This window comes from Phyllostomus hastatus, unplaced genomic scaffold (assembly GCF_019186645.2).
Source record: "Phyllostomus hastatus isolate PE091 unplaced genomic scaffold, TTU_PhHast_1.1 phas_scaffold_501, whole genome shotgun sequence".
NCBI lineage: Eukaryota > Metazoa > Chordata > Mammalia > Chiroptera > Phyllostomidae > Phyllostomus > Phyllostomus hastatus.
Window position 1 is genome coordinate 4209750 of NW_025334033.1, and position 14549 is coordinate 4224298.

Genomic DNA, 14549 nt, shown 5'->3' on the forward strand with positions numbered 1-14549 from the left:
CCTATACTGCATTATTTATATTTTTCTATACCCTTAGAAGAAATGTGCTACTCAGTAAATATTTCTTTAATACTGTTCTCAAGAATAAATTTCATCTTTGCATACCTATAGGTAGTCAAAAGAAAGTATGTGCTAAAATGTTAAAAGTCAAATTTATACTTTTGTCATGGAGAGAGTGAGGAAAAATAGCTCAGTTTATACTTTACCAAAAAGTTGAATACAATTAATTATCATCTCTGACCCCTAATAGAGGCACTAACACACACAAATAAACAGATACACAATATCACTTTCATACTCGAGTAACAGTGGCAGTAAGGTAACATTCTATGGATCTATCTTTCAAATGATGCAGGTTCTCTCTGGGTTCTAATCCTTTCCGTTCTCTAGTAGTAAAGGGAATTGAGTGTGTACTGTCCGGTGAGATGTCACATACAATTCATTACAGAACTAGGCAATCTTAGAAAATCTGGAAGAGAGAGCATATTCTATATAGATTCATACAGAAAATTATATGACAGATATATCTATTGTGAGAACTGCAATCCTAAGAGTTGCTCAGCAAACTCTTCTCAAAAATAGGAACACAACACCACTTCAATCCTTCTCTTTTTATCAACTGCAGTTTCTGTAAATAAGGCTTTCTGCTCAAGACAACACTGTGACTGCATTAAGAAGAGAGTAGCTTGGTGTTTACCAAGGAGAAATATTATGAAATCTTCCCCTAAAAGCTGTGTAAAATGTGAATTTGTTTGTAAAATATTCCACAGCTTGAGACCTCGTTACTTAAGAGATCACAAAAGTAAACACTCCCAAATGAGGTACATGATTGAGGCTTTGAGAGCCCTGAGGCTTCAGGGCATTTCCTGTAATAGGTTCATGAAATAAATGTATTGGGCTCAAACCCTATGGTTTCTTGAAAATGAATATAATTATAAAAATGCAAAGCCATAAATTAATGTGTTCATATGTAATATCCATATCTGAATCAGATTACCACCTGCCTACAAGATCGCGTCTGTGCTAACTGATCAAATGACATGCTTTCAAATGTGACTTTCTCACCATCCCCAACAAAACCCCACTAGTCTGCTTGTTTCTGATCCACAAACAAAGCCAATCATTCTATTTTAACACTATTCAGTATAGGTTAAAAATACAAGAGAAATATCAAGTATGGTGCCAAATAGCTTTCCAAAGGATTAAAAATTCAACCTGAATTTCTGATTTCCTATGAACCTGAATTCCAAATCCCACAAACAGAACTTAAAGGACCAAAATACATTACCAGTTTAGAGGCAGTTAATATCAACACTTAAAAATAATGTGTTGAGGCTCACTACTAAGTATTCCAGTAAATGATCAAAAGCCCATTTTAAAATGTCCCCTAACTCAATTTCTTCAGCTTGTGATCCCACATTTTTATATGCAAAATCCTTCTTCCATTTTCACTGTAACTGCTTATTAGTGAACTCATTATGTGCATGGTAACAGACAGCGCCCTGAGAAGTCAGGCTACGTACCCAGCGCTGCTACTTTGATGATGACTGCCTGAATGTTGGATGATATCATCTCTCGGAGCAAGTCTTCTTGGTTTCTCTGCCAAAGGTAAGCTAAAGGCTGAAGATTAAGCCTTTTACACCTATAAAGTAAAATGAAAAAATCAGATGATATCTTAATGTTGTATACTTGGATCCATAGCAACATTGATTTTAATCCTAATGCTTCTCTCAAGGATTTTAGCATTTAAAATGCTTTAAAAACATGCTTTGCATTATGAAGTTTATATATACAAAATAAAAATGTTTAATTTCCATAGACTATGCACAAACAGATAAAAATAAAATCTCCAGGCAGATTAGAAGTATTAATTTTAGTAAGACTCTCTGTAAGTTTGGAATTCCATGCATAAAAGCTCCCAAATGCCAATGGATAATTATTCTTGTTTTTAGAACTTCCCTGGGTATCCCAGTTGTGAAGCATATGCAAAATAGGAAAATAAAATATGCCTCATAAAATAATAACGTTGATTACATTTACAATACCTATGGTTGAACTATTCTTATCTACTAACTGAAATTTTAAAAAATAATTTAACTCTGTGAAAAGAAAATAAGAACAAAAGAACAATACCTGAGGTATATGGGGCACCTGCTCTGCTGTGGCATTATACTACATCTTGCACCTTGTGGCACTGTGGAAAGACCACAGGTGTTGGAGTCAGGACAAGCCTGGGCTTGAACACTCCTTCTGCACTCACTACCTACGTGACTTCGGCAAGTCAGAGATATGCAGTAATAATGTGATAACTATGCATGGTGCCAGATAGATTCTAGACTTACCAGGGTATCACACTGTAAGTTATACAAAAGTCTAACTATCATGCTGTATGCCTGAAATTAATATAATACTAAATGTGAACTGTAATTGAAAATTAGAAAATTAAAATAAAAGAACATTCATGATTCATAGGAAAAAAACAACAACTAAGCTCTAGGTCTTTAGTTTCCTAGTTCATAAGCAGGGACAAATATATTTGCTTTCCAAGTTCTTGAGATGGTTAAGAGATTAGAAAGCGTAGGCATCCTTCACTCCTCTTTCTTCACATTCCTCATTCAGTCCATGACAGCACAGACTATGATCACTTTTCACCAACTCCACTACTAACACCTGGGGGTGTTACTTGGACAATACCTATGGTTGAACTATTCTTATCTACTAACTGAAATTTTAAAAAATAATTTAACTCTGTGAAAAGAAAATAAGAACAAAAGAACAATACCTGAGGTATATGGGGCACCTGCTACTAGCCCCATTATCTCTCACGTCGATATCCTCCTAACTTCATTCCCTCTTGCTATCCTTGCCCTTTCAAAATCAGTTTTCTATGCAGCACCAGTGTTGTCCTTTTAAAACATGAAACAGATCATGGGACTATGCTCAAAACCCTCTTCATCACTCTCAGTAATTAATGTGTTCATATGTAAAGTTCTTCCCAGTAAAGTTCTTACAATAGACGTGCATGGATCTCAGCGTGGTTAGTTCTCACACTGCATCTCCTACTACCCTCCCCTCAGCCCACCTGCCACCCCAAACCTCCTCACTGTTGCCTAATACTAGCCATGCTCCCTGCCTTCTTCACTTGCTTCACACCATTGCTTAAATGTCACTTTCTCAAGGAGGGCTAAAATTGATTAAAAGTAATATAAAGAATGTGGTACAATGCCTAGATGAAACAGGTATTTGATAAATGGTAGTCAGAGCCAACTGACTTGCCCAGGTCACACAGTACGTGGCTGAATCAGATTTCAAGCAAGAATTATAGCTCTAAAACCTATCATCCCTAATGTTGGTAAGGTTACCTGACTGACCACTCCAGTTCACACTGATCTCTCCTTCTCTCAGAGAACCCCAAACTTAGTAAATGTGCCGCACATTTGGTTGTTTACTTATCCATGGCCTTAAAAATAATATTTTTTCATGTACGTATACCCTGACTTTCAAAGAAACAAAAACCTTCCTTACCACAGAGACTGTTTTATATAATTATCCTTTGTTACGTGTCCCAGGGCATACGGAACAATGTTGAGGAAGTTAATACAAAAATGGCAAAATTGAAGCTCCCGATGTAACATGAGCATCACAGTTCTTGCTGTCCTCTCACCTATGTTTAAGGCCTGCTAATCAAACTAGGCTCTACTGTTTTTAGCTGAGATTTTTTTTATGAGAAACATGTTATTTCTTTATGTCCTTACTGCAAACTTCTTGACTGTTGTTTTGATATCTACAATCTGTTGACTATTTGTAGACTTAAGTCAAACTTCTTGACCTACTTAAATTTTTCAACATTCAAAATATTACACCTCAAATACATTTCCTCTATGAATCAATGCTGCATTTGAGCTTGTGACATTTAATAAATGCATTATATCTTGAAAATATAATGATGCAACACAAACTACAAATTGAAGACAGGCTAATTCAAAACTGAATTTGTAGACCATTGGACTCCCAATGATGCTGCTTTTAAATTTTCAAGGATAAAATTATTGTAGATATGCTTCATGGTATAAAATCTGGACATTTTAAGCATGTGCTGAAGTGAACCTAGGTGGCATTTTGAGAACAGTCTTGCCTCCATCCATTAGTACTCTGTGGGCCTTCTTCCAGAGAGCTTCCTAGCCAACAGCATGCTTTCACTTGGCTTCTTAAGTTTCATCAACAGATGTCAGCACTGTGTATGGGTTGGCTACCCATTAACCGTGTGGGTTTGAACTTATTAAAAAACAGATTTGTAAGCTAAATAATTCTCAGAGAAGATGACCTTAAAGCTGTTAAGAATATCATTACTTCTAAAGTGTGTCTTAAGGGATATACAATTCAGATCAATCTACAGTTCAGATGTTCTTAAATGTACACAGGCAGAATGTAAGAAAAACTTCTCCAAAATACATGTTTAACCTCCTCCATTTACATTGCCACTCTCCAGAGATTCCAGTATACCCCAAATATGAGTCACATTACCCTTCACACAATTATGCTTTGCCTTGCATTACTGTCATTTACTTTTTAAATTTTGTATTTTTAACTGCCTTAAATTCACTGTGTAATTGGAGAAAGTAAATAAGATAAAAAATTAAAGTGTTCAAGTCCATTAATTGCACTTTTTTAATAAGTTAATATGAAGGTTTCTTTTTCAAGAATATGAAACAATCACATAAATACAGCTCTTATTTCTATTCACCCTTTTGAATGGCAAAATTATTTATTTAGAGGCTAGATTTTACTTAAGATTAATATTGGAGTCCACATTTTCTTTTTGCTAATATTATTATATACAAAGCATCTAAACAATATTATACTTATTCAAATAAGTTAAAAAATAAATCCATGCATGCTTTTTTTGCCAAATCATTCCTAACTAATTCTCATTTGACCTTGTATTTTTTAATATTGGTTCAGATAACAAAATGAACTGTTTTGGTATTTGCAGATGCAGACAATGCCTTATAGCGCTATATTATATCTCTTGGTGGGGGTGGAAAAGAGTGGAGAGTAACAACCTAAAAATTCCTTGAAAGCTGAATGACTTTGTAATTATTTAAATCATAAATATTTTTAGCCAAAAACTGAATCCTAAGGACCAAAGGGGAGATTCCTTACTAAGCTTTTTTTTCCTTTAAGATATGACTGCATCACTGCATCCCTTCTACAAACTCCTGATTTTTATTACAAATGATGAGCTAAAAGTGATTAAAAGGGTGTACTCAAATAAGGAAAAATTAAAAATAATACATCTGACTTTAAAAATCTTTGCCTAAATTTTTTATTATAAATAATGTATTTTTCTGTAGGGTAAGTTACAGTTTTCTCCATGTGTGATAGAAAATTATAAAAAAAGTAAAAGTGCAGCTTTTTTTACTTAGATAATATATATAAAGTTAGTTCCACAGGGAATATAGAGTATCATATCTATTTATTATTTGGATACAATTATATTTTTATTCATTCACATTATTAAATGCACATGTACTTAAATATAGGACAAATAATGTTCTCTTACACATTTTCTACACGAACACGCTGATAGTCAGAAAGTATGGCACCCACCGATATCCCTTCCACTTCTTCTTTTTCCTGAAAATAAAGGAAAACATATAACATCAAAAATAAATGAACATGTGACTCTTCATCATGCTCTGACAATGAACTGTATCTCATCTGGAAAACCACCTGGAAGGCGCATAATTTACTGAAAGTGCAATCCACATTCAGGAAAAACAATACATATATTTAAGTCATCTCAGCTGGGGGGAAATTAATTATTCTTTTTACTTAAAGTCCAAATAACTAGAGACCATTTTCCATGGAAAAAAGCAGACTTAGGCAGCACTTCCAAAATGTTTTCTCACTTAACACACTTGTAAAGACTCATCGATGTTTCATGTAAATTTTTTGAGAAATTTCTAGTAAAGGGCAATATTTTCCCAGATTGTCTTTCTTTAAAAAATTAAGCAATGGCATAAGTGGATAAGGGAAGACAATGACTTTTATCTGTAGCTTAGAAAAAGATGATTGACAATAAGGAGAAGGACCCAGGAAGCAGAGATGGTAGAGTCATGGCCTGAATAATAGTATAGTACAGTTGGTAAAAAAAAATCTGTGAGAGGAAGGAAGCAATGAATTATTATCAATAGAGTTACAACTAAGAACATCCAGTAGTATATCCAGCAGCGTCCCACAGGGAAGAGGACTAGTCTATCCAGCATGCTCATTAATGATCTGGAGAGAATGTAAATTCCAATATGATCAAGTTTGCAGACGACACAAACCGAGGATGGAGGAAACATAAAAGAAAGGAAGATCAATCAAGTGCATGGATAGATATGGACAACTTGGGGATTTGGAAGGCTGGTCTAAGATGAGATTTAATGTAAATAAGTATAACATAATATACTTAGGGAAGAATAATACATAATACAGGTATAAACTAGGGAACTGTTATCTAGAAAATAGATATGAAGAAAGTGACTGGTGGGTAATTACCAGTAACAAACTGAATAGGAATTCTCTGAATAGGCATACAGTGAAATCCATCCTAGCATACGAAGTACAGAAGAAACCACTTCAGAGAGACGACTGCATTATTAATACTCTAGACTCTACAAACTTGGAAACCTACAAGGAAAACAATAGTATTTCACATAAAAACAAATTAATATTTCAAGACATACTGAAATAAGCCAGTGTGTCCTAAAAGGATGCCATAATAAAGAAACAAATATTCACAACAGGAATCTCTCATGCCTTTGGAGATAAAGCCAATTTAAAATTTTCTCTCCAGAATGATAGAGAAATATCTGCTAAACCTCCCCAAAATAAAATAACTCTTTTTATTAGATAAAGTTTCCAGGAAAAGAGCTATTTCCTTTACTTTCCTATTTCAGAAACTTTGGGAGAACATTGCTTATAACCTTTCTCTAACCTTCCTAGCTATTTTCTTCCCATAAACTTCATTGTATTCATCAGGAACAGTCAAGGCATAGTGTTCCTCATTAAATGCGAATATGGCAGAGGTCAGGGAGTAGTGAGCAGTGTCATTGAGAGATCAAAATTTCAGTTCTGCAATTAAAAAAAACATAAATAAAGTGCCAAGTGTGTGTGTGTCAGGGTGTGTGTAAGTATTCCTCTATAGATCATGGAAACAAAGACAAGGGGCACTGGTGTTTTTCTTTCAGTCAAACCAAGGTTAAAATAATAATTGGCATTTATTATCCATTTAAAATGTGCTAATATTCTATAGTTCTTGCTTAATGCTCACTACAATCCTAAAATAATAATTGTTTAATTCTTAGTTTACATGAATTCTCTGACATCCTCTTCCATTTCCATCTCTTTTATTTTCTGCTTGATAATACCTAACAAATCAGATCCAGAATTATGTATCCAGCTGAATTCTGACTGTTCTTTGAAAGTCTAAATAGAGATCATTAGTGTTTTAATGTTAGAATTTTTGAAAAATAAGGGCAGTATAAAAAAATCTGACCTGAAGAGTTAAATATTTACAAAATATTGTACCAATAATACAAGAGAGTTGAAATTCTCAATGAGCAAAAACCAAAATGTGTACAATTGTAGAAAGCTCTTCCCTTGAAAGAAACAGGGGGAAGCTAAAGATCCCATTTGGTTTTGCTACTGAAAAATGTACAAAATAGCTTAGGAAAACCAGTTAGGGTCAAACGTTGTGAGCTTTCTACTGTACCTGCCCAAACTTGATCTGAGAATGCCCAGTAACCATGGTTCAAGGCAGAGGCGGTGGTAAGCCAGCCAAGAGTTCACCCAGGAGTCCACAATTAAAATCTAACTAATGATTTGTTCATCAGTCATGATTACTACCAGCCATTAGAAATCTCTACCACTGATAAGCTCTGGTATTTGAATAAGTTATATAATTTCTCTGTGGTTCATTTTACTGATCTTCACATAAAGTGAAGGTAACAGTAGTTCCTTTTTTCTAGGGTTATTATAAAGATTGAATGAAATAATCCAGAGAAGTAACAGTTTCCAGTGCCAAGTAAACAATTAATAAATATTTTCTTTCATCATTATTATAATCTTCATTATTACAACTACTTCTATAACTACATCTATTAAGACTTCTACTGATAACTTTTCCTGAGTACCATCACCATGACCACCACCATCATTAATACTATATGAATTAAAGGCCTGACTTGATAGATAAAGCTCTTCATTTCTGAGTGTTAGACTTGCTCATGATCACTTCCCAACACTAGCCTACTAACCTGTGATGATTAATTTTGTGTGTCAGTTTGACTTGGCTAAGGGATACCCAGATATATGGTAAGATATAATTTCTGGCAAAGATTAGGATATGAACTGGTAAACTGAATGTTTCTGGCAAAAATTAGGATATGAATTGGTAAACTGAGTAAAGATAGCTTTAATCAAGGTGGAGGAATAGCATTCCAATGGTTGAAGGCCTGAAGAGAACAAAGAGGCAGAAAAAGGGTGAATTTACTCTCTGCTTAAGCTAGGAAATCCAACTTCTCCTGCGCTTAGACATGTTCTTGAGTATTTGCACTTGGACTGGGATTTACTTCATTGGCCCCGTTTCTCATTGGCTTTGGGGTTTGAACTGGAACTACACCACCAGCATTTATGCCTTCAGCTCAGCTTGCAAATGGCAGATGGAGGGACACAGCCTCTATAATCAAATCAGATGTGCCAGTCCTTCATAATAACACTCTTTTGATATGTTTTCGTCATCCTATCAGTTCTGTTTCTTTAGAATTATCAGTTCTAACACAACTTGGACAGAGTGAAGAATATGAGCCAAAGCCACACAACAGGGGCTTGGCACACAAGGGATAGAGAACTGGAGGAGAAAAAGGCTAAAAAACTGAGACCAGACTGCTCAGAAATGTGCCCTGCATCCTGAAGGCAACTGACAACCTCTCCCCATAGGATTTTTTAAAAAATCAACTCTGTTGAGCTACAATTTACATACGATAACCAGCATCCCCAATCTTTATCAATGTAAAACACACGTGCAAGTCTGATAAGAAGCTGGTCTCAGCATCTGTCTGACCTTCATGACCAACCCTAACAACAGAGAAAGCACCTGCAGAAGTAAACAGGAACTGGCACAAACATAGCTTCATTATTACCACTATTTCTGCACCTACTTACATGTAAAATGATAGTTATACCAAGGATTTATTCAGAAGGAGTCAATACATCAACACTCTTTAAGAATCCAAGGGCTGAATACAGATGGTCAACCATGCTTCTTACAATACATTTTAATTGTTAATGTGGAAGAATCTCAACAATCTTTAAGCTTCTCCATTGAAATTGGGATGCACTATGTAGAGAAGAGGTGATTTCTTCAAAACTGGTAATGTTGATGTGCATGCACATGCTAAACATTTATAAATAAAGCTAACCCTTTGGCCTTTTAAATAAAATACAAGGAATTTCTTTCTGATGAGCCTCTTTTTTTTCTTTAGGAGAGAAATACCATACCTTCTTTCTGAAAGAATGCATAGTATACTGCGAATAATAATGAGTTACCCTAGAAAGCAGGATTGAGTGAAGAATGAGAAATGGGAAAAGGGACTTAAACTTTTTACTTTATATAACCTTGTTTTTCTTGATTTTTTTTATCAAGCATAACAAATTTCTAAAAATTTACATTTATTATAAAAAGGGAAGTAAGGGTAATATTAATAAACAAGTTATTCAGTTCTACATAGATTTATTTCTTCTACAAGATTCCAGCTTTTGAATATTCTGAGTAAAACACCTGAATTCTGAGTTAGGTTATAGCAGAAAAACAAAGATGAAAACAACCCCAAACTTTAGTTTATATATTTCTGCAGAAGAAGACAGGAACTGTAAGGAAATTTTAGGCACAGAAGTTTGAAAATTACCAACATCTTTTCCTGGGCAGATGCTAGTGACTGTCAAACCCCAAATCTATGTATGGCCCCTCTACACCAATTTGGGTAAGCAAGAAAAAGCAAAGCAAAGCAAAGCAAAGCAAAGCAAAGCAAAGCAAAGCAAAGCAAAGCAAACAACAACAATAACAAAACCCACCACACCGCACCTATGCTGCACCAAAGCTGCTGCATTGGCAGGGAGAGGAGAGAGAACACAGGACTCAATATCAAGGAAAACAATTTTGGAAAAAAATTTATCACAAGAAAAAAGTGAAGTTGTAGAAATTATCATGTGTATAAAATAGAACTTAATGAAATGAATGAAATACACAGAGATGAAGATAAAATAGTATGAAAAAAAAGATAGTCTGAAAAGAAAAGCAGGTAAAAATAAAGAGAACTAGACTTTTTAAAAAAAGACTGTAAAAAGAAACACAATCAGAAAAATAATTTTTGCATGAGAAGTAGTAAAGATCCAGAATGTATAAAAGAAAAACAAAATTGCAAGGTGGAAAATATAATGAAGATGCTTGCTCAGGTAACAGAAAAAAACAATGAAAAGATAAAATTTTGTACAAAGGGAAAAATAAAGGATAAGAAAGAAAGAGCAGAAATTCAATAGCTGTAATTAATGCTGATAAAGAAGAACAAAGAATGAATAAAATGCAATCAATAATCAAGCTATCTTAGGAGAAAATGTTGCTAGAAGAAGACCCGAGTCTTGATGGACAGACAACAAGCAAAACTGACAGAGAAGGACCAACCTCTAGACATAAGCTGCCAAAGGCTGCATTTTAGAGACAAATAAAAACTAACTTTAGGAAATATGGATATCCATATTCACAAATCCTTCCTTTCTGAAATTAAGTGAATAGGGGAAGGGGAGGGCAAAAATACCTAAAAAGAAAGAATAACTTTTCACCTGCATTGAGGTTATGGAGGAACCTATACTATACATGATGAAGAACAGCTGCCAAAACACAATGCAATTTGCATCAAAAGGAAAGAAATGCTGAGAGTCAAACCACAACCCTCTGTCTTAAGAGCCCAGTGTAGAGTTGTAATTTTCTGTAGAATGCAGAAAATTCAAAGAAACTCACTATTATCTCCCAAATTGCAAAGACAAGGATTAGACATGCACTAACAGTTACTCAAATGAATTTTGAAAATGCTAAAATTAAAAGTGTGGTACTGAGCCAGGAATAGCCAAGTCAATGAAACAGAGCTGGATGCATGCCACAGACCTAAGTGTGCAGGAATGCGGTGTACGATAAGGTGGCAACGAGAGTGAAAACTGGTGGGAAAGGATTCTCTATGTAAAAATGATGTTGAACAGCTTGCTAGCTACTTAGAATAATAGAAATTTGTATCTTTAGTTTTAGGATTTAAATATAAACATAAATAAGTAAAAGCACCACCATCTAGAAAACATAGGTGAATTTTTCCTGCTATTGGGAAAACCATTCTAAACATTTAGAAAAGAAAGAAAACAAAAGTCTGAAAGATTTCACCTAAAGACTATCGACTCTATCAACCAATCAATATCCCATAGTGAAAATGGGTAAACTGACCCTGCCCAAGTGCCTCATTATCAGGACCCCAACCCAGCTGGACAGCTTAAGGACTAGACCCTTTTTATCTGCACCACCAATTTTGACTCCTGCTTCATGGTCATCATTAGAGAATATGCTGTAATATCTGCTGAAAACTCATGTCCTCTTCCAGGCCCAATTATTTCTTCCTATTACAGTAAAACTCTTCAAAAAATTTTATATAGTTTTCTTCATATTCTCATAACCCATTTTCTTCTAAACCCACTCCAGGCAATCTTGGCCTCTCATCATTCTACTAAAACCTCTCTAATGTCAACTAGTGACCACTAAGTTTGCCAAATTCAGTGATCAATCCTTTGTCCTTACTTTACTTGTTTTCTTCCTTCGACTTCAATGGTTACTCCTCATTCTTCCTTAGTGGCTCCTCATCCACTTCACAGCCTATAGAAGTGAAGGTGCCTTGTTGTTTAGGTTCCTGTTAAAGGTGAGATATATGGTATTTGTCTTTCACCTCCTGGCTTATTTTGCTTAGCATAATGCTTTCCAGTTCCATCCATGCTGTTGCAAAGGGTAGGAGCAAAGAAACAAGCGAAATAGAACCAAAGACACTGAAATAGAGAACAGGCTGACAGTGTCCAGAGGGGAGAGGGGAGGGAATTTCAGGGGAAAAAGGGAAGGGTTTACAGGAACAAGTATAAAGGACACATGGACAAAAACTAGGGGGTGGGGTGCAAATGGGAGGGAGGTGGGTGGGCTGGGATGGGAGTAAAAGATAGAAAATTGTACTTGAACAATAATTAAAATAAAATTAAAAAAAAAAGAAAAAGAAGGAAGTGAAAGTGCCCAAAGCTCAGTCTGTGGCTGCCTTCCCTTCTCTAGCTACATTCGTTCCCCCATGTTTCATTTGGTTGCATGGTTCTAAATATTACCTACAAGTTGATAACTCTTACCTCACTGTGAGATCCTGAATCCAAATGTTTGTGCTAAGGTCTATCTGGGTTTCTTCTAAGTATTTCAAACTTGAAAGATGCAAAACAAAACTTGTGATTCAGGCACACAGACCCATACCGCCTAGCTATTCTTCCACATGACTCTTCATCTGAAGAAATGGCTCTGCATATATATCATTGTTCAGGCCGGAAATCTTAGAGTCATCCACGATTTCGCTTTCCCTTATAAACTACATCTAATTAAGCAATATAGTTCTATTAGCTTCACCTTCCAAAAGTACCCAGAATCCAATCACTTCTCATCTCCTCCGCCACTACCACTCCAGTCCTAACCACCATCATTTCTCAGCTGGACTACTGCAATAGTTCATTCTTCTTCACTACTGTTTACTTCCACATATTAACCAGCAATCTTTCAAAGTATTAGCCAGAACACATCACTCCCTGACTGAAAATCCTCCAATGGCTTCTCATACTCCTTCAGAGTAACATTCAAGCTCTCGGTGGATAACATACACGGTTCTATATGACCTGGACCTTGCTAGCTTCTCTGACACCACCACCTACTGCTACCCTCCCACTTCACTTCAGAGATCCACACTGGACTTCTTACTGTTCCTCAGGCACTTAAGCTCGTTTCCACCTCAGACACTCAGTCAGTATGTGATAAATTATATATATATTACATATATATATATAATATATATTATATATGGTGATTTCCATATATTATATATCATATATATTTATATATATTTATGTATACACACATACACACACATCTATATAATCTACACAATCCTAATCCTTTATTTCCACTTGGTATCTGATTGTGACTGAACCTTCCATATTAAACAACTACTAAATTAGACTAAATAAAACTACTAAATAGGACAAATGATATGCCATTAGTCCTCTTCTAATCACTAAAAGAAGTATGAAATAGATCAGCCAAATGAGTTATAGCCTAGTCCTAAAACCTTAAAAATGACTACTCTTAAAATCAGCAATCTAAAGTACAAGGAACATAGACACAAGAGGACAGAAATGGGTTTCTACTATGAAATGTACCTGATGCGGTATTCTCATTTATATGCAAAACTCTACCACATCGCAGCTCAAAGGCTCCCAGCACAGAGACTGGGATGATGAAAGCACTCAGCCATATGGTAATAGTGATAATTACAAGTTTAGAAGGAGGGTTTAAAGGTGGAAGTCTAGACCCAAATTAGATTTGTTCACTCAATATTCATTTGTGTCCATATTGAGAAGTTGGTTCACAAAGCCAACAAGAAGAATTGAAAAGGAGCTGTCTTTTTTTTTTTTTACAAATGAAATCTAGACCTACTTATTCTAAAGATGAGAAGATATGCAGCTTGCATTTATCGAGGATATTATTTTCTTTGAAAAATGCCTCAGTTACCAGTCTTATTCCGTTAATGAGTTCTTGCCTGTTGAGAAAAAAAATGATCTGCTGAATTTAAAGTGTTTTTCATCTGAAAGGCATTCTAACATTTATAATATGACCCATTCATTAAAGAAGCACACTTGCATTATATTGCTCTGAGTGGCGATATTTGGACTTCTGGGAACACGGCATTATTAAATAAGAAACATTTGTGAATGCCAACAATGTTCTAGGGCCTGGATAACAAAGCAAGAAATTTATATGCCAAGAAAGCACTAAATGCTTTTTCCTTAAAAAAAAAAGGAGAAAATCCTTTTATTTGCAACAACATTGATGAAGTTGGATGGCATTCTTCACTTTAGCAGAGTTATACAAGTCCAGGTTAATAAAAATAACAGAAGTAAATACTATTTTATGAAAGTGACAGATAATATATGGAAATATTAGAGTTTCCATATATTCAGGCATCTAACAAAATTTCTTTGACTTGTTAAAAAGGCTTTTATCTTTCTTAGCATCACCAATATAAAACACTTTAAAATGGAAAATGATCACCATCTGGAGTTCTTCCATTAAACTGTGAACTCATGACAAAGTATTAGGTCACTAAATTTGCAGCATTATTGTCTCCCTTTGTGACTCTCTCAATTAAACGGGGAAAAAGTTGTTGAGG

General features: G+C 35.0%; 1 protein-coding gene across 1 annotated transcript in view; it reads right to left on the reverse strand.

Annotated features, from left to right (window-relative positions):
- The window catches only part of DPH6 (diphthamine biosynthesis 6), a 166214-nt gene that overhangs the window by 64343 nt on the left and 87322 nt on the right, over positions 1-14549 (reverse strand). The window contains exons 4-5 of the mRNA XM_045823522.1: positions 5564-5637; positions 1524-1642 (exon numbers count right to left, since the gene is read on the reverse strand). Of these exons, the coding sequence (XP_045679478.1) occupies positions 1524-1642; positions 5564-5637 (193 nt within the window). The remainder of the gene's footprint in view (positions 1-1523; positions 1643-5563; positions 5638-14549) is intronic.